The sequence below is a fragment of the Enoplosus armatus genome, chromosome 1 (assembly GCF_043641665.1).
Source record: "Enoplosus armatus isolate fEnoArm2 chromosome 1, fEnoArm2.hap1, whole genome shotgun sequence".
Classification (NCBI taxonomy): domain Eukaryota; kingdom Metazoa; phylum Chordata; class Actinopteri; order Centrarchiformes; family Enoplosidae; genus Enoplosus; species Enoplosus armatus.
The window spans coordinates 22808132-22828541 of NC_092180.1; the positions used below are offsets into that span (position 1 = coordinate 22808132).

A 20410-nucleotide genomic window follows, 5' to 3' on the forward strand; every position below is an offset into this window, starting at 1 on the left:
ACTCCACGCATACATCACCAGCCAACATCTACATCCTCTCTCTCTGTTTTGCGAAGCTATCTTGGTTTGTGTCTCTTCATCCTTCCCTGCTTGGAATCTCTTTCCTGACTTTTCCCTCTGTTTCACTCTCTCTTACTCGCCTCCCTCTTTCTCCCCCGGTCCCCCTTCAACTCTGCTCTCTCTTATTCTCTCATGTTTCTCTCTCTGTCTCTCCCTCCCTCTCCTTTTGAGATTCAATAAGAGCCCTGGAGGCAGGAGAGAGAAAACAGGGGGGTGTAAAAACATCTATGGCTTTATTTACAAAGGGCCCAGGTATTGCCCAGCGTTAAATCCGGGGGAAATGATTTATTTTCCGCCCATGTGTGGCACTGATCCCCGAGGCGTAACTCAACAGTGGACCGGCTTCGTGCTTGCAATTTACGGTGGCTGCAGAAGCTCATAAAGGAAGAATGGATTAATCTGGAACACGACATAAACAATATGACTCTGACAGCCCTATTAAAACCTGTGCTACTCAGCATCAATTCTCTTTCACACTCTCTCTCTATCTTTCTCTCTCTGGGTCTCCGCTGCCTGTTGGTGGGAGGCCGACTGGTAGCTCTGGAAAACTGACCAGAGCTCACAGCCTTGTTATTGTGATTCCCAGAGTATCAGATTCAGAACAGGGGGGTGTTGCACATCTACATATAGCAACCGGACCTTTTAACTGTTTAGCCTTTGGACATCATCGGGGGTATCGGATGTACCGGGTCCAGAGTGGAGGCTCCCACAGTGCTCGTTAGGGCCGGGCCGAGGAGAGTTCCTGTCCCAGCGCTGATGGCCTCTCATTTTCCATGAGCTGGGTTTCTTTTGGGAATGTGCTGCGCTCACTTCTGTTGGCATGGGCCTCTGTCTTCGGGTTGTGTGCCCAAATTTGTAGGGAAAACATGTTGTGCATGTGATATATGATATGGATTGCACATGGAAGTGGATGCACATGTACTCTCACACACACAGAAAAGTTGTCAGCTGCTCCCTGACCCCCTTGGGAAGAGGTCACTTAGCACCTTCAATGACCCCCAATGGCCAATGGCACACACACACACACACACACACACGGTTCATCATTTCGTTAGCTCCATCTCTGTCAGGGACAGGTGTATGCTAAGCCACACAGAAAAAACAGCCACACAGAGACAGCATCCATCTAACCACAGAAGCTTTTAACACATTTAAAAACAGCATTTCCAAGATAGCAACCTGTCTCAGCGAGACAGACCGAGCGAGTGAGAGCAATGAGCAAAAAGAAGAAAAAAGTCCCCCGAACAAGAGACAGAGTTACTAATTTATGTCCAGCAATGGATGAAAGCTTCAGAAGCGTCAGGCGGGGAGAGAACAGCCCTGAAATTGAAATCAATAAGTTCATTAGACTGCAGAGCCTGTTTGTGCTGCACCCTCCACTTCCCCTGCAGACAAACACAACAACACATGAAAAAAACAGGGGCGAAACAAGGCTTGACCTATGTCCACCAGCCAAGCATTCCATTTATTTAACCCTTATCGCAGGCCTGATCTGAAGAGGCAGCTACACACTGATAACGCCCCAGGATAATAGCAAGACCAGACAGGGTCTGACCAAAGAAAGACAGCCAAAAGAAAAGAGAAAGCGAAATAAAGAAAAATGCATTTGGGATCTTCTTGACATTCGTTCTCTTTTTTCTCCATGTACACACACACACACAATGCTAAAACATGAGGGGCTCGTAGGAAACTTTTACAAGGGTTGTTTTTTGCAGCCGCCTCTCTTGTTTGAGCCTGTAATTTAGTGAATCCCCATCAATAAATGAGAGAATAGCTTTGTGGATGCTTGGCCTGACAGCTAACAAGACCCAGGCCCTATCTGCAACAAACAGACAGAATAACAAACACTGTTGTCTGCGTGCACACATTGAACAAACCGTGAATGCAGCTCATCATTCATGCAGCGGTACAGTATTGTCAAGGCTTCGACTGAGCCTTGTACACTACTGAAGCGACTGTGTGTGGTAGAGGTATGCCAAAGAAAAAGTTTTTACCATCTGAGTGACCTGAATAGTGTTTCTTCTTGTACAGTAGTAATCTCTAGAGCCCTGCAGAGTAGTAAAGATCAGTGCAGCTGATGTCTTCCTCCACCTGAAGCAGGGCCCATTATAGCTCCAGTCCATATCAGCGGGGCCCTGCAGCCTGTGTCACAGCACTTCCTATTGCTGATTTATGGCTACAAGACTCATGGGTGTTAGCATACTGCATATTCTCACTGTGACACATGCACGCACACACTTAGGCACACAAAAAAGATCAACGAGGCACAAATTGTTCATGACCTGAGCTCAACTTGCCGCACCAGAGGTAGCCAAACCTGTCTTCAAGGGCGCCTTTATCACACTCACAATCCCCTTTTCACCTGCAGATTAGCGCACAAGGCTAAATGGCCTGGCTAGACCAGGACCATATCTCCATTCACACAAATGAAATACAAATGGACTTAAATATATCTACAAAAGAAAATCTTCATTTCAGTCACTCTTATCCTAATACCTATGCCACTCCGTGACATTTCTTTGGTCCTTTTTCCTTTTTCAATCAAAGAGAGAAAGTATTCGCCCTCCATCCGGAAGCTCACGGAGTCACCATCCCAGGGGGTTTCTGGGAACGCAAACACACTGCTACTGTTGGCAAGCCGCTGTTCGCTAAAGAGTTCAACAGAAGCCAAAACATTTGTTACGGACTCATTTCATTTCCTGGTAGAAATGTCCAACACTGCAAAGCAAATGTGAGAACAAGCATTTACATAGGAAAGCTCAAAGGAAACCAAGCGTCAAGCTTTTCCCTTAACAGAAACAAGAGGAGCTTTGGAGCTTTTTGGAGAAAACTGTGGGGGGGGGGGGGGGGGGGGGGCGTTGAAAAGAAGTGGGGAGGGGTAAATGGTCAGCTAACATTATTGGAATGCAAAGGAAAGCACAGCATATGGTGACACAGTTAACTAGTGGTTAGGCTGAGTGCTGTGTAAATAAATGTTCACATGTTCAATTTGCTTGATGAGTCAGTGTATCCATCAACAAGCGTTTGTGCCATGGAAATAACAGAAACTAAACAGTGGACACTGAATCTCTGCCTGCTGGCTCTGGACACAAGCATACAATGTGAATGTAAAGCACAACTATACTAATATTCCTCGTTGCACGTCCAAATGTCAACTAACAGCCTTGCATTTCCCAAAATGGCATAAAGATTTTACATTTTCTATTCGAGGTCTCTTGCCGTGTGTACAGCTGAGCTTTATTCAACATTATACTGACTACATAGGAGTGTGTCCAGAGGCGTTTCACAGCTTATCCATATTTAAGGTCTGGAACTTACTGGCAGGGCTTAGCCCCGGGCACACGAACAACCCAGCCATATATAGCCTATACAGGAGGCAGAGCAGTCGAAGAGGCCACTGTTGACCATTTATTTATGAAGTCAAAGCTCTGTGGCAACAAGCTATCCACTCTGAAACAACTTAAAGCGCTTATATCCACGCTGAATATTTCATCTCTGGACTGCTACGCCTTTTGATTCTTTTTCAAGGTAAGAAGTGAGGGGAACGACAGGGCAAGCAAGAGCAGAGAAAGAAAGAGAGGACACTGCAGGTGACGCAAGACACCTCTCTAACCCAGTCAAAGTAAACAGGTGGGGCTGGGAAAGCAAGAGAAGGAGGATAGGAAGGGAAGGGAGGGAGAGTGGGTGCTGCTTATAGGCCGCTTCAAGGTCAGAAGAAGGAGAAGCTTAGTATTCTCTCTCTCTCTGTCTTGTCTTGAGCTTGCACTGGCTCATTCTATCATCTCTTGCTCCTTCTCTCTATCTCCCTCCTTTCCCACCACAACCATCTCGGAAACTAAACCAGCACCTTTTATGTGCCGAGTGAAAAAACAAAATGCTTAGGGCGAAAGAAAATGGCCTCAGAAAACAAAACGTTGCTGGGCACAGATTTGACAACATCCAGGGAATCTTTCCATCTTTTGAAAGGACTTAGACTGTTATGAAGCCCAGATACAGAGCAGAGAGCCCTGGCTCACTGAAAATGTAAATGCACACCAGGCAGGCAGAGAGAGAGCAGACCCCTTCTCCCGTTCTCTCCTTCCACCTCCTCCTCCTCCTCCTCTTCCTCCTCTGCCTTCACTTTGCTCTCTTTCATTTTGATCTGTCTATCCATGGTCTGTGTGTGAGAGAAGAGGCGGCTGGCAGGTGGCTGTGTGCAAAGGTATTGAGGTCTATGAAATATTTACCAAAGCAATAATGACTCCCTGGACAGAGTGAGTGGGGAAGAAGGCGAGGAGAGGAGGGGGGGGGGGGCAAGAGGAGAGAAATAGGAGAGTGAAGAGTGCCTGTCTATTTTTTTTGTCAGAAGCAAGGATGAACAAAGATGAAAGTAGCAGACCTGAGACTCTCAAACTTTAATTGTTCTCCGAATGAAGAATAAAAATTAGAAGCGTCCCATTATAGTGCTTAAAATATCAAAGTGCAGACAGCAACAAATTCAAAATAAACTGCAATAGTGACATTTGTTCCTATTTTGTGACCTTTGACAAAACAAACATGATAAATGACATACAAAACTGCAGCAATCTGCTCCAAAACAGTCATTTCTAGTGAAACAAGCCTTTATCGGATTCCCATAAAGTGAAGAATTTGAAGTGGCAATCACTGGTTAAAGTTTGCCTGTATTATATTGATGTGGTGTTATACTCTTCCCAGAGATCACCTGTAAATGAAAGCATGTGCCAAGTGCTGTGACATCTTTCTCCTTAGGTTTTCTGCAGGTGAAGTTTGACTTTCTAGGCAGCTCTCTTTTGTTAGCCGCCCGGTCCTTCTACTTCTGTGCTCCTGGCGGAAACAAGCACACCATTTTATGTGTGTCAGAGGATATCTTCCAGGAAACACCTACTGTGGGAAAGTGTTCCTGTGACTTGGGTTTAAGTTGTATCATCTATAGATAAAGAGCAAATTGGATAAATAAATGAAGAAACACCTTTATAAAAAAGCTCTTTTTCAAAGGAAATTAGAAGAGCCTGAAACATTGTTTCACTCAGGGGCACACACTCTCTCCTTGTAATATTACCGTCTCCAGGGCTGTTGGAGAGCAAAAGTTTTAGGATGGGTGCCGCCATGTCGAATCTTTAATGCACAGGCTCCTCTTGTTTGCAGACAGGACTCGGCACCACGCTGAGGGCCAGTTTGATCCGGACAGCCAGCAGAGCCTGCCTCAGATGAGACAGGGGAAGGAAACTCCACTGCGGTGCGGCTGTTTTTCCTTCATAGCACTACCAGGATGCTGGGGTGGCTCAGAACAACAGTGAGCTCTCTAACCCAAGACTCTGGGTTAAGCATGGAAGGAAGGACTGCCTCGGTGGGCAGAGGCAGGGGGTCTGTTTGGATGTGTCTACAATGGGAGTGAGCCGCAGATGGAGAGCAAGGGTTGGGACAAACAAACATGAACCTTTGCACTCTTTCACTCTGTATGAGGCCGCCACAGAAAAAAAGTATATGAAAGTAGAAATGCTTTTACTTGAGCTGAGATTTACTCAAGTTTAAATGAGAGTTTTTTGCTGAGAGTACTAATAGTATTACTAATTAAATGAAATCAAGTAAGAGTAAGACAAGTAAGAGCAGCTTGCGAGAAATAATACATTTAGCAAATCAATCATACTGGTTGAAGATGGGTGAATTTTAGTTTTTAAAACAAATCGAATAACATATCAAGTTGTAGCAGGTTTTTTAGCAGGTGCTAAAAGTAAAATGTCCACCGTAAAATAAATATAGTTTGTTTAATTAAAAGCATTTTACAGTAGTGTACTAGTGATGCGTTTAAACCATTAATCCCTGAGGTAATAATAATTATGATCTGCCCTTTGAGCTACAAACACCAATCAGTGGCACTAAAAGTCTTGCACAGTCACTTTGAGTAGTTGTTACTGGCATCTTCCCACCACTTTTCTGCAGCGCACTGAGCTGCACTGAATGTAAGCATGGGAGATTTATGTCAGACTCCGAGTATGTGTCCAAAACATGACACTCCCTGTGTACTCCCTGAAGCGAGAGGCTACACTTCCTGATCAGCAAGCCTGACACGCTGGACAGCTGACCTTTGACCCCTCATTTCACCTGAGTCACAGAGCGACCCCGCAGCCCATTCTCCGGCTCCTGCAGGGTCGCTGGGGTCACAGTTGACACAGCAGTACTGTGTTATGCTGAGCTATGAGAGCTTCCACATATCAGCACCACCCCTTCACTCCGGAAATCAGTGTCAAACCAAATGGACTCTACGGCTGTGGGTGTGTGTAAACGTGTGTGTAAATGTGTGTGGACGTATTTTTCTTCTTCTTAATCTTCTTAATAATTATTATTCTTATAATTATGATGATAATAATTATTGGGCATTTGTGTATGGGTCAGTGTGTATCAAACTTTTCTTGCCCTCACATGAGGAATGTCCTTCATTCCAAACATTGATTTTTCTTTCCTCCTCCACACATCTGTATTAATACAAACATTAATTTCTCCCCATGTAGATATTGCAAAACTAAGGAATGGGAGGAGGGAGGTGGATAGAAAAGATTGAGCGCTTTTTAGAACAAATGCGTCATGGGGGCCGTTCCAAACGAGCCCATCTGTATGATCCATAATTGATCAGCGTGACAGAGTGTAGTGCGGCAGCGCTCATGGGCCTCATCTGACAAACGACTCGACACGACCTTAAGAGCTGACCTACACACAACGAGTAGAGGAAAAAAAAAAGACAGAATGAACATACAAGAAAGCCTAGGAGAAAAAATCTATGCAGCTGAAGTGAAACCGCATTTCGTCTGATGAGCGATGTTAAACAACAACTGGACCGGCGGGCAATTACCATGATTGGAGTGCTGTGCCTTGCTAGAGCCATCGAGACGGAGTTAGTGGAGAAGTAGAGTATCCCCACCTTCTCCCTCCTCCATTGGCCACAGAGGCCCAGTGCTCATTAGCATGCATGCTTTTACAGGCCAGGCCAAACCAGTCAATGCTCTCCACTTTATTTATTAGTAAATAGAGACAGATGGCGATGAGGAGGTGGTATCGACTACCCATAGCCTTTTAAACAGGAATCAATGGCAGAGGTGGAGCACTGAGACGGGGGGCATTAACTCGCTAATATAGCCTTATGAAATGAGCCGAGGTTGTATAGTGGCTTCTGAAGCTGGATTTTCTCAGTCTGCAAGTACAGTACACAGCTCTTTTGTTGTTGTTTCTCATGGCAGGGGAAAAAGATTACTTTACAGGTGACTTACAGGACCTGCCACCACATATTTACAAGCGGATGCACCATGATACACCATTGATCCCTCTGATTAGCCGAGCAGTCGTGTCGCAGGTTTTATTTCAATGAAAAGCATTAGTACACAGCCGGGCTTGGCCGAGTGGTAGCTCAGATCTTGGATTGAAGCAGGCATGTGTTGAGGTTGTATGTCATGAGGTGGGAGGGTCTTGTAATCGTCAGGCTGACTGATGCACATGCACACACTGTTCCAGGTATGGGGGGGAGTCAGGACATCAGACAGACACTGTAGATGTCCACATTTACATTAACAGCATGTACAGTCTAAATTAATCCTACTAGTGGGTATTGATTGTGGGCGTGTGGCTGGGATCGATGTATGTTCAGTAAACGTAGCCACGTTTTAAGAAATGGAGTGAGAAGATACAGAAAAAGGAAGGCAAAAGAGGTGATGGAGGGGCGGTAGTGTTAGAAGTAGTAGAGAAATGGGGAAGAAAAAAGCAATGGATGGATGGATGGATGGATGGATGGATGGATAGATAGATAGATAGATAGATAGATAGATAGATAGATAGATAGATAGATAGATAGATAGATAGATAGAGATCATGTCTTGTCTCCAACACGCTGCGGAGGCTCTCTGCCGTCAGCTGCTGTCAGAGGTCATCTCCATCATCTATATTAATAAGTCTTTCGCAGCGCTGTCTGGCGGCACGCACCAGCCACAATCCAACACAGAGCAACTCATCCCCTCCAATAACCCCGCAGTCCCCTGCACAGGGACCGGCTGAGCTGCGGTGAGCTGAGCGCCTTAAACCACCCACTGCTGAGGCAATTAAGAGTTTAACCTGGATGCAGCCCGGGGAATCCAGAGAGAGACTCCAGTCAAATAGAGCAAGGCTCTGCAGAAAGAGAGGCAGGAGGGAGGGAGGGAGGCAGAGGAAAGTCAGGTGAGGGATGTATGAAAAAGAGAAGAGAAAAGAAAGGAAAGAATGGATGGGAAGTGACAGGAGAGCAGGGAAAAAGAGGGAAAGAACCACGCCTGAGTACATAGATAGACTGAAAGAGGCTGGTGGAGGCAGAGGGAGTGAATCTCAGCACAGTGTACACAACCCTCTCCTCCACGAGAAGAAGGTCACCAGCTCTCTCTGAGGACTCCCTTAAATAAAGTCCCCCTATCCTGCACTTTTCTGGGCAAACAACCTCCTCTGCTCTTTATTAACTAAATATGAGGGGACTTTGACCGGGGGACAAAAATTCAATATTTTCCCCCCACCAAATATTTAAACCAAGCAAATAAACAGACAAATAAATAGATCTCCTCTGCCAGGGGAGAAGGGGGCCAGCCGGTCCCTTGGATGTAATTTGACGGCCCACTTACTTGGAGGGCCAGAGCCCAGTGCTACTCAGATACTCATTTGAAGAGCTGTCAATCAAGGGGCAGCAGCGTTGGCTTTGGGGTTATGTGTATGTGTGCGTTTGTGTGTATGTGTGTGTCTGGGAGGGCTGGCCAGCAATTCATCCTCAAGGTTGGAGCAGATAAGGTGAGCGTCTCTACTGATGAATACATCACACCCTCCTGCTCTGCTGACTACCTTTTTTAAACTATCCCTCGGCCCTCCTTATATCATCCCTCATCACTTCTACCCTGTCAATCAAATCATCTAAACAATGAGCTAATATTCACTATTTTATCTTGTCTGTCTCTAATTGTCTTCCTGATTGTCCATACTGTAATTTTTCTATGTTGGTCTATTCTGTACACATGTCGTCTATTCCATGTCTGTCCATCCTGGGAGGGGGATCCCTTCTCTGTTGCTATTCCGGGTGTTTCTTCCATTTTTGCAGTTGCTTGTTTCTTGCTGATCCTGTGGAGCTGATACAGATATTAAATGTGAAGATGTTCTTCTAAATCAATTTTTTACACCTTCACTATTTCTGTTTACCTGTCTTTTATTTTGTAATTTTTTTTTTTTCTTGTTTCACAACACTTTTCTCTGTTTCATCTTGATTTCCACTCTCAATTTTTTTTTAATCAGGCAAATCTAATGATTAGTCTCTGTCTCTGTGTGTTTTAGGTTTTCACAAAAACTCAGGGAAAATGTTTAACACCAGTACAGGAAGGAAGACAAGTTTACATACCTGTATTTCATGATTGCCTCAAGGTGGAAAGCGTCACTTGTGGGGTATTTACTGTTGCTTAGCCCCCATGACCTATGTTAATGGTCAGTGTCAAAGCAGGTTGTGCTGTTCTTTGTAGCGCACAAAGTTACAGTTAAGAAGTTGAGAAGGTGAATAGTCATACAAAGCGTCTTTCCTTTCCAATCTTTCCTTAACCAGATAGTTTTACTCACTTAAATTAAAGTACCTGTACTGATCTTTTTTCCTTTGTTCCTACTGGTTCATCATATTCTCTTGTGATGTCATTCAACAAGTAGTGATGGCTCACGAGAGCTGTTTGAGTTCTTCTCCTCCTTCTCTTCTTGTTCTACCTTTGTAAAACGAAGTGGTGCTAGCCTAAGCCTTCTCTCTCTCCTGCTGGGTAAGGGTGGTGGTGGGGGGGGTGGCTATATCAAAAAAATCCTTTCATCCATTTTAGATGAGATGCAGATGACTCAATTATGCTTGGCCTGACATCAAGACCACTTGGCGGAGAAACTGCTAACGCTGGAAAACGATCCATTTAATCCCACTGATATGAATGGCAGGGCGCTAACTAGGCTTGCAACCGTAAGAGAGTGAGACAGGTATGAGCGGAGATGCTTCAGCGCCACTTTGGAGAAACAGGGCTCACTGCATGTGAGGAGGGGTGGGGGGTGAGGCCTTGGTAACGCTATGTGCTGTATTTTAGTTTCACAAAATTGAGACCACGATGCTAAAACAGTCGCCTTTGTCACTGATAACAGCTACTATGAACTCAGGTGAAGCTGAGGTGAAGCTGAAATTGTGCCAGAATAATGGAAGGGACGTTACCTGACGAGCAAAACTGGCTCTTGCTTGGTGCCCAAAAGCAATCCAGCTGATCAGATCAGATCAAATACTAACAAATGGGCAGTGTAGCCTGTAAAGGCTCACAAACGTCTTGTCAACAGCCTTTTTTGTATATGTAATATGATGATGTGTCTAAATCTATGCAGAAATTATTTAATTATTTAATTATTTATATTTATCTGATAAGGCAACAAATATGACTTTTTAAGCGAGCTCCCTTTAGATCGGACTGTAACTGAAAATGGAGTGGAAAATTCGACCAGAGGTGTACAGAAAGCCTCATATGAAGATGAGAAGTGAGCAAGAGAAATGGGTCAGCCACTTCAGAATGGAAATGAGAGGGAGACATAAGGAGATCGAGCCGATGATATTGGGGATGCTGGTCACTAGAGCCAGGGCCACAGCGACGACCCACAAACATGCTCTACATTTGATCAGACAGCTGTTTGATCTGCGAGGCCTCTCTCCCGCAAGACGCCCCTCTGCACTCTCGAACCACACACACATACATACACACACACTCTCATCATGCCATACCCTCTACTCATCAGAGGCGCTCAGCTGCCAGGCCCCTGACAGCATCAACACCAGCATCAAGACTTCACCAACACTTCCCTTTCACTCTTGGGCTAATACTAAGTGAACGGGGGGCAGCGAGCATGTCAGTGGTGATCCGTCTGCAAAGAGAGAGAGGACAGTTGGTTTGCAGGTGGAGAGGCTTCAGATTTTAGAATTCAGCTAGAATGGTCAGCAGCTCCAATGACCTTGGGTTTGAGGCCTGAGGAGAGGAGAGGAGAGAAACAAAATCTGTACCTCGTGGAGTAACATGCAATAAATGAAATACTTTAAAGGATACTGGAAGGATTTGGGGGTATACCTTGATCAGATATATCAGATATAACTGCACACTGTTGTTGAATCTTGATCTTTGAATTTTATAATTAATTTTATTAAATTTTATTGAAGACACACACATTTCATCAAAATACCTTCATTGATAAATCGAAAGCAAACATGGATCAACACTTCCACTATGACTAAGTAAAGCAGAATGGTAAAGTTAAATGTAAATGTTCAATAAACATCATTAAAAATACCACTTTTATATTTTGTGTGTAAGTCAGATAGGAGGAAAACATTTTGGCATGAAACAAAGATGCTGTCTTTACTCTCATGTCAGATGCTGCCTCATATTTACACAGAAACTTCTGTGGCTTGCCTTTTTATGAGCTGCAATTAACAGTTGCAAAACAACAGGACTGGTGTTGCTTCACATGTAGTCAATCAAGTCAGTGTTTTGTCGGTGCTGAGAGGTGTTTGTCTGTGTTGGTGACAAATGAGTGTGGCCCGTCCAACTGCTGACAGCCGCCCCAGAGCTGCGATGCTATCTTCAGCTCTTCAGCCTGCTTCTACAATTACTACTGCCTCTCTGGCCCCAGGGCCTCCTACACCAGCCTGCACTCTGGAACCTGGGACACACACACACCCTCAGATACATTACACATCTCTTCATTTGTACAAACAGGCTCACAGAGGACTTTACACATGTATTCAATGTAGACACAAAACACACATTCTGTTGCATGTATTGCACATACACAGAAGAATTCACCAAGCCTGGTTCAAAAGACAATTACAGTTTATATAACCTTCATTATGTAGCTGTATGATAAATAGGGTTGAGGTCATATTTCCTCAGTCCTACATATAAAATAAAATTGTCCTTCACTGATGTGGCGAGTCATTATTCACCAAAATAACATAATAAATCTCTCATGTGTCTTCACCCTTCTTTGCAAATTGGATATAAAACCATTTTCAGATTTGGATTCACATCCATTTCCTGATTTCATTAAACTGCACTACAATCAACCCAAGCCTCATAGCCACACACCAAAACATTTGACTGGGATATGACCCCAAACCGATACCTTTCCCCACCACACACCTGGTTATTTTATCTCTCCCTGCACCTATTGTTGGCTGGCGGCTGACCCCGGTCAGCACAATGCATACCTGTGGCTCTCACCAGCGCTGTGTAATTGTCTCTTCAAGTGGGGCCCTTTTCCAGTCGGCCCCTGAGGGCAGAGCGCTCCACACTCATCCATCACTCAGTCACTCAGCCACTACAGGAAGTAGTTAACATGGGCGACCTCTGGGATGGCAGTCCACTGTTGGTAGAGGGGTGTGGAGTTGAGGTTTTGGAGAGACATACAGAACATTAGCCATCACTTCAACACTGGGAGTGACATCACTCAATCAATCAATCCATCAATCAATCTGTCGTAGAAGCTTGTTTGCTCTGCTAATCCAGCCGGTTCCTTTGAAGTTTAGAGAAAAAAGAAAGCAAGTAGCAGCTGGCCAAAAAAAACAAGACCTGATGCAGAGACTTCCTTGTTGAGTATAGAGCAGATGTAATGTTAGTTTAGCGTGTTAGCGTGCTTACCTTTGCTAAGTAGCACCCAACACAAAGTACAGGTGAGGCTTATGGGAATGTCATTAGTTGCATGTATTTAGTCATAAACCAAAGTACTGGACGTATTAAAAATTTGACCTTATGATGGCGCTAGTTGAAAAGTTAAAGGCTCACCAATTTATTACAATTCATCCTGTGGGGGACATGAAAGTAACCTAATGTCATGACCTGTCATGAATCCTATGGTTGTTCAGACATTTCACTCATAACCACAAATGTGAATCTCATGGTGGCACAATGAGGAAACATTGTCTGGGAACCATGAATGAATTACAAAGTTTTGTGCCAATCCATATTGTAGATGTATAGATATTTCACATGATAAGTGTAAACCTTGACCTGATGGTGGCGCTAGAGGAAAAGCCAGAGGATCATCATCAAAGCCTTTAGGCTTCATCCTCTGGAGATCATGAATATTGGTACACAATTTCACAGCAGTCCATTGAATAGTTGGACCGAAGTGGGGGGCTGACCACCATAGCCATGCTGCTACGTGGCTAAAAATACAATAACGGAAACACTAAAAGAACAACAAATTCAATATATTTGTATTGTATGAAAGCAGTTTGCAGCAAGTCGTTTGAGGTTTGTAGTGATGAGAAACCCCCCCCCCCCCCCCGGCACTCACAGCAACTTCATTCAAACATTAGGAGTTGTCTGCACGCCTACTGTGCATGTAGGCACTTTTTCTTAGTCCAGCCAGGGATCTTTGTTCATCGCTGCCCTATTCATCTTGAGGAAGACACAGAGATTCTAGGGAGAGGCTACTTCAGAGAACAGTAACTCACTTTCACCACAGTGGGAGAGTAAAGAGACACATGCATGGGTTGGCTAGGTTTAAGGTCACGTCAAGAATATTAGGAGAAATACAATCAATCAACCTTCAAACTGAACACACACGCACACGTATGAAGAAACGTTTGTACCTGTCATGTGTGTGTTATCCGCCAAGAATTAAGAAATACAAAATGGACAAAAGCACACAAAGAACAGAGGGACGCAGGATGTTGGATAAAACACTTTTTTTTTTATTTACTGCCATTCCTATTGCTTCAGACAGACAAGCTGTGGCGCAGGGAGCACAGAGTGATTCAAACAAGTCAACGCTACTGCCGATCTACAAACAAATCTCTGACAACAACAAACAACAGAGGCGCAGCAAAAGAAGAAGCAAGAAGAACAGCGTTTGGCAACCATTAACATCTTGGAAAAAACTTCAGAAGTAAAAAAAGGAGTGCATTCTGCATTTTTAATAGTAAACAGCATCTCTACTTCATCATGAACTAGATAGAGAAAGGAATCAAACGAGGAGGGCTGCTACACTGCTTTGACATCGGCCCCCTTTTCCACCCTTTTTAGCTTTTTTGAAAGTGGATTTTTGTCAGAAGCGCCGGATCTTTCTCTCGCTCTCTCGGATGGCCTGCAGCATTACAGGGGAATGTGGTGCTCTACACACTTTAAGAGTAATTAAAAGCGATTGAACAGCTGTAATTATGAGAAACGGCGGTTGTGTTCCGGGTCATTCTATCAGTGCTGCCTTTCATCAGAGCAGAGGCAGAGGGGCCCCGCTGCTAGTCTCTGTTTCTCCATATGCATATCTTCAAGAACAAACAACTGGCAGGCTGCCTACAGGCTCACACTCACTCACACTCACACACACTATCACATTCATACACGCGTGCCTTCATGTAGACATGTGGGAGAGTGAACGTCCACAAACACACAGGCCAACGACTGATCACATGTATATTCACATAGCTAAATGTACACATACAAACACACACTTTCACACACCAATATGGCACAAGCACACCATCGCAGCGAAAAACACATTCTTCATGTTCTCCATTGGGTGACATTCATAACTTTCTTATCATAATCTTTCTTTGGTCTCTTCAGGCTCATTCCACCGTTGAACACAATAAAAGGGATTACTATACACAAGTGAAGAATGCAATACCATGTAAGCAAAGTGAGTTTTCTTTTAACCATTCTATACTGTATTATAACACTGTATGACAAATAGAAAGCATATATGTATGTACTGTACTGTGAGTACTGAGAATGAGTCAATCCACTGATAAAAGCATGTCTGGGTTACATGAGATTAAGTAACAGAATACACTGAAATAATAAATAGTTACACAATGTATGCTAACACTGAAATGCAGGTTCCACTTATGTTTCGTTAGACCGTTGTGACACTAGTAGCTTGTCGCTAAGCTTGCGTTGTTAGCATGTTACTGAAGCACTATTCTGGTTGTATTGTGGTGGTCTGGTTTCCTTCCAGCTGACTCAGAGCTGGGGTGGCTGGGACGCTGGGGTCAGCTGGGGGTAGTGGAGTGTGGATGGGGGGGGGGGGGGTGCCCCAATCAAAAGGAAATCAATCTTGATGGGATCACAACGGAGGTGTCTTCAGCGGTCTCGGTCTGTCCCCTCAGCTCATGTGGGGGCCATTCAGAAAAGCTGGTGTTTTTTTTTCTTGTCTTTCTTTCTCTTTCTCACCTCTAGCCATCCTTCACATCCTGAAGAAGAACATTTAAATGCAATGATCAGAATGTGTCTTTACATTTTCATCAAATGTTATGACTTGACATAAGGCCTCCAGTGAAGTGAACGTGAGGTTTAGATGTAATTGTAATGTTAATGTGGATTATAAAAGCTAATTTGAGTTTGTACATTGGCCATTCACAGCCTTGCTATGTGACAGCAAGTGGCTGAAATGCCTTAATGCAGGTCTAGAGGGACCCAGAAGTTTAATGTATTGGCCACTCCTAATACCAATACTACTAAATTGCTATATGTCTACTATGAGAGTCTGTGACAGGACTTGCTGAGCAGTTTGGTAGAGTGTGTACATAAAGTATGTGTGTTCTGTGTATCTGTACATAAATAGTCAAGGTCTGTAAAAACTTTTTTGGAGCCCTGAACAGACCTTGAGCAGCTCCCAAAGGTGAAAAAGTGATATTGACATGAATAAGTGGTTGACAAAGTCATTCACTGTAATTTATTCATTTATTTTTCATGTTCCCCCTCTGTGCCCCTAAGTGGCCATGTAGTTTGCTTACGCCTTGGGCCAGCTTTTCGGCATATGTCACTTGTCATATGGCACAACATGCAAAATACTGTCTACATTTCATATTTGACTCTTCGCGCATTGGTCTGTGTGAATGTATGTGAGAATAAAGCCATTATTCAATAATAAAATGAAGTAATGAATAAACATAATCACCTGTGGATGAATGCATGCTGCATGGGCTACAGTATATATGTATACAACTGGTACATAAGTGTACATATTTCCACCCTTAAACATCTTGGGCCCACCTCCAGAGCAGTGACTCCACTCTGTTGATGATGTCAGCCAGATCAAAGGGCAGTGGCATACTGGGGTCGTCCACACCCCAGAAGGGCCGGTCCACTGGGGCCTCCTCAGGGGGTAATGTCTGGGCCAGACTTGAGTGGCACCTGAGGCGACAGGACACAGGAAACAAGCGCATCCATTAACTCCTCCTTCCCATCAAAACCAACTGGTAGACACTCATCAGCATTAGGACACACGTCTCAGGTCGCTCACAAAACTTTCTACAAGTGCTTTTATTTATATATATGTATATATATATATATATATATATATATATATATATATATATATTATATATATATTTGAGATGTGGGCACTGCTGTCATAGTACTATTTGGTAACAAGTCAAATCCATATGAATGTAACATTTTCAAAACTAACTAAGAGTTGTGTTTCTTCAACTGCAACTATGGAGGGTGATAAAAAATAATCCAGAATATTCCTTTTAATGCCCAGTAACTAGTGCTGGTTGAAAACAGAGGATTTGTAGTAGGTGAAGATGAACTATCTATCTGGTCTGTCTGTATTGACTGTTGGGGGCTTTAAAGGGGTCAGTCCCAGAAATGTCAAGTTGTTTAGTCAATGATGTGTGTGTGTGTGTGTGTGTGTGTGTGTGTGTGTGTGTGTGTGTGTTTTAACTCGTCCCTAAACACACAGTGGGTGTTGTGTTTGACCAGGAGGCAGTCAGCTTGTGTGTTTCCTCTCCTTTTTATGACTCCTAATACTAATAATACTGGGCCCAATTAGAACCTGCAGGATATGAAAGAGTGGGCGTGTCTGTAGGATGTGTGTTCAAAGGTGACAGTAAGAGATTTAATTTCTGTTGTAACACCTTCAAGCTAGCGAAGCTCATTGAGCTAAATGGAGCTGAGAGAGTGGGAGAAAGTGATGCGTCAGGAAAGCGTTTCTAAAAGCCATAAATGGCTGCAACGGTATCAAGCTGATAAGAAATCATGATATCATGTATCGTGATTAACGCCCCATTCATCTCACACACATGTAGGCACAAGAACATCCCTCTCTGCTGTTGCAATCATGACAGAGCAGTGAGAAATCCACCCTTTTCATGTCACTGCGTGATTTTTATGTGATTAATAATCTGGGGTTAGTTGTAATTTCTACAGTGTTTGGAACCCCCACAGACCTTAGCCACATCTTTTGTCAGACCAGTGTAAATATTTACTGCGGTGACTTGGTGTTGCTCTCTGCTGTCATTGTAAATCTGCCCTCCCTCTGCCTCTTGACAGATGAGAGTGACCCCTGACCTTGAGGTGCAAGCGGGAGGGGTGGAGGATGGCAGTTGTATCTTTTGTGTGTGTGTGCTTGTGAGTGGTAAGAATTTCCTTCTAGAGCCACAAGGCCGGTTATACTCCCCACTCAGTCATCATGCCAGGGTCTGTCCTATCATATCCCTTTACACCATCCACACCCTAAAAAACCTCAAACAACCCCCTCACACACACACACATGACCACCACCACCTTGTGGCCAGAGACTAAAGGAGGGTATGGAGAGGACATAGAGAGCTGAAGAGAAGGATATGGGGGTCGGTTATGGATGAGATGAGGGGATGTTAAAGTTGTCAGGGGACAGCCGAAGGCTGCCACAATTTGTGGTTATATATTTTCACCGGAACCACTTAATGTTCGACTGGCTCTCGGCCTAAGTGCTGCATTTTGGTGTGGTTAGCCCTTTAAAGAGCTGCTGCATTATGGTGGTGAGGAGCAGCATTAACATCCACTGTTCCAATATATCTTCTGCGCTCTGGATCAGGGCCTGATAATAGCATCTGTTAACATGCACTAAGTACCATTATGTAGCACATCACTTCATAAATAATACGATTAGGCGACCTTGGGGCTTTGCGACGAGCCGTGTGTTTAAATGTTCTCATCATTTATTTAGGGTGCGAATTAAAGGAAGCGCCACTTCAGAGAAGGAGGAGGAGGAGGAGGAGGACATGGCTGGCATACATATCTACAGAGTGTGCAAGAGAGAGAGAAAGAGAGAGAGTGCAAACTGACCCAGACAGCACACACTCACGAACACACTGTGAAGTTCTGCTGACATCAGCTTGAGGACACCATAGGCCAAGGGAACCCAGGCCTTTGATTTGGTCTGATTAAGTAAGTATTCATGCAGTAGAACTATGAGAGAAAACACTTGCCTCTTTTCTTGCTGCCCCGACTCATACTGAAAGGCTACACACAGTAAAAACGTGACGAGCCGCCTTCAACAGAGCTGCTGCATTTATCCAACATGGGATCTTGCAACATTAGCTTGCAAATAGAAGGCTCCTGGTTTACCAGAGATATAAAAGATATCAAGACTGGAAGACTATCAAAGATAATATAGTGTAGGTAATTCAGCACACACTTTTACACAATCTACCACTGTTCACAGGGTACCGTTCCCTGACTGCTAAAATGGAACCAAACAAAAAGTCAATATCAAGCGAGATGCCTTAAGCTCTCCTGGGCTCTTGCTAGAAATTCAGTGTAAGCCACAGTGGCGTACAAACAAGGCTCACCAAAAGACTTTCCCATGGCAGAACAGCCCACCTTAAAGTTAAGGTCAAAGACAAAGAGGTGTGTATGTGGGGTGGGGGAAAGAGAATGTGTTTGTGAGTCCAGGCTGTTCCAATGGATTAACCCCAGACAGATATGGGCCTAACTATCCCATCTGGCGCTCGGTCAAGAGAGATTGGCAACACAATCACTCATTTCAATTTGCCCTGAAACCTTATAGCCTGGCAGGCCCCCGCTCAAATGGTATGCTAATGTGAAAGGTATCTAGGATTCTATCGCCTCTATTCCACAGAGGCCTTTCCCTCCGTGCAGCACAGTGCACTTGAACTGCGGATGGGGTGGGAGCTCCGCGTCCCACGCTGCAATAAGGCCGGAGCCCCCTTTGCGCTCAAACTAACCACTTTAGCTAAAGTGAGTGTTAATTATGGACAGGCAAAGCAGTCAATAAAAGGTTAATGTAAAAGTCAAAGGATAAATTCCTTTAAGCATTGCATCATTCCACCATCTCCAACACACTGCTCGCAGGTCTCCTAATCAATACGTTTTACTGTAATGCGCTCCCCATCGATCCCCACCCCCCCTACTCCACAGTCCGGACTCCATCACTTGGTTAAAGAAAGGAAAGGGAGAGGGAGAGAGAGAGGGAGAGAGAGAGGTGGGGGGAAGAGAGAGGGAGGGAGAGAGAGAGAGAGAGAAACGAGTAAATAAAATGATTAACCTCGGTTTCACTTTGTTGTTTAACTCTTCGTCTCTCTGAAAGGCTTGTTAGAAGAGTGCAGGGTGGTCCAATATCCTCACTGCCATCACCACCTCCCCAACCATCACAATCATAAGCATCATCAGCCCACTCAATCTCTGGTGGCTGGTGTGTAATTGTGTAGCGGTACACTCAAGCAGGGCCATACATTAAAAGGCCCTCTGCTCTTAACAGGATGGAAATCCGCCTAATAGACAACATCAGTGCTTCCAACTCTTGCAATTACACTGATAAATGCACAGTTGTGTCAGGCCAAGTGAAAAAGAACCCAGAGAATGTAGATAGAAGACAACGCTTATTGCATTATTGTTACAGGAGGTCATTTGTAACCCCATGGGACTAGACAGCTCGGGCTGCCTAACTCAGGTCATCAGCTTAGGACAAGGGTGGAGTCACACAATGCTGATGGAAAGCTTTTTGGAAGGGATTTACAGAGGCTCAGATATCTTTCCTAAACTTGATGTCGTTCAATCGTTTTATGGGAGAGCCATGCAAATGACCTTCCTGTTGGTGCTTCAATGTGGAAAACGTGTCCTTTGAATGTTCTGTTTGAAATATCACCGACGTACCTTCAACAATACTATTGTGAGGGTTTAATAGTATTTTAACACATCCTGTCCAGTAAAGAAAAGACTGAATCCACCTTACAAATGTACCTTATAAAATCTGTTCATATCTCAATGGTTTTAAGAAATAAAACTTATGAATAACACAACAAATTTAAGAACAGTAAAACTAAAACCTGATAGATTACGTATTTGTGGTGACAACTACGTGAATGTTTTGTACATTGTTCTATGCTAATAAAAATGAAAGAAGAGGCAAGATTAAATATTCAATAAAAGATTAATTAGACGCTGTTCTTGTTTACAATGTGAACATGGTTAGTGCATTGAGAATCATCTCCAAAATATGTGCCATGCCCTGCACATTACGTAGCTACAGCAGTCCCAGAAATAAAGCCTGAACAAAGGTGAGATGACGC

General features: G+C 44.0%; 1 protein-coding gene across 1 annotated transcript in view; it reads right to left on the reverse strand.

Annotated features, from left to right (window-relative positions):
* Window positions 1-14969: 14969 nt before the first annotated feature.
* Window positions 14970-20410, reverse strand: part of fto (FTO alpha-ketoglutarate dependent dioxygenase) — a 114399-nt gene continuing 108958 nt past the window's right edge. The window contains exons 9-10 of the mRNA XM_070903690.1: window positions 16104-16244; window positions 14970-15301 (exon numbers count right to left, since the gene is read on the reverse strand). Coding sequence (XP_070759791.1) covers window positions 15295-15301; window positions 16104-16244 — 148 coding nt within the window. The 3' untranslated portion in view covers window positions 14970-15294. The remainder of the gene's footprint in view (window positions 15302-16103; window positions 16245-20410) is intronic.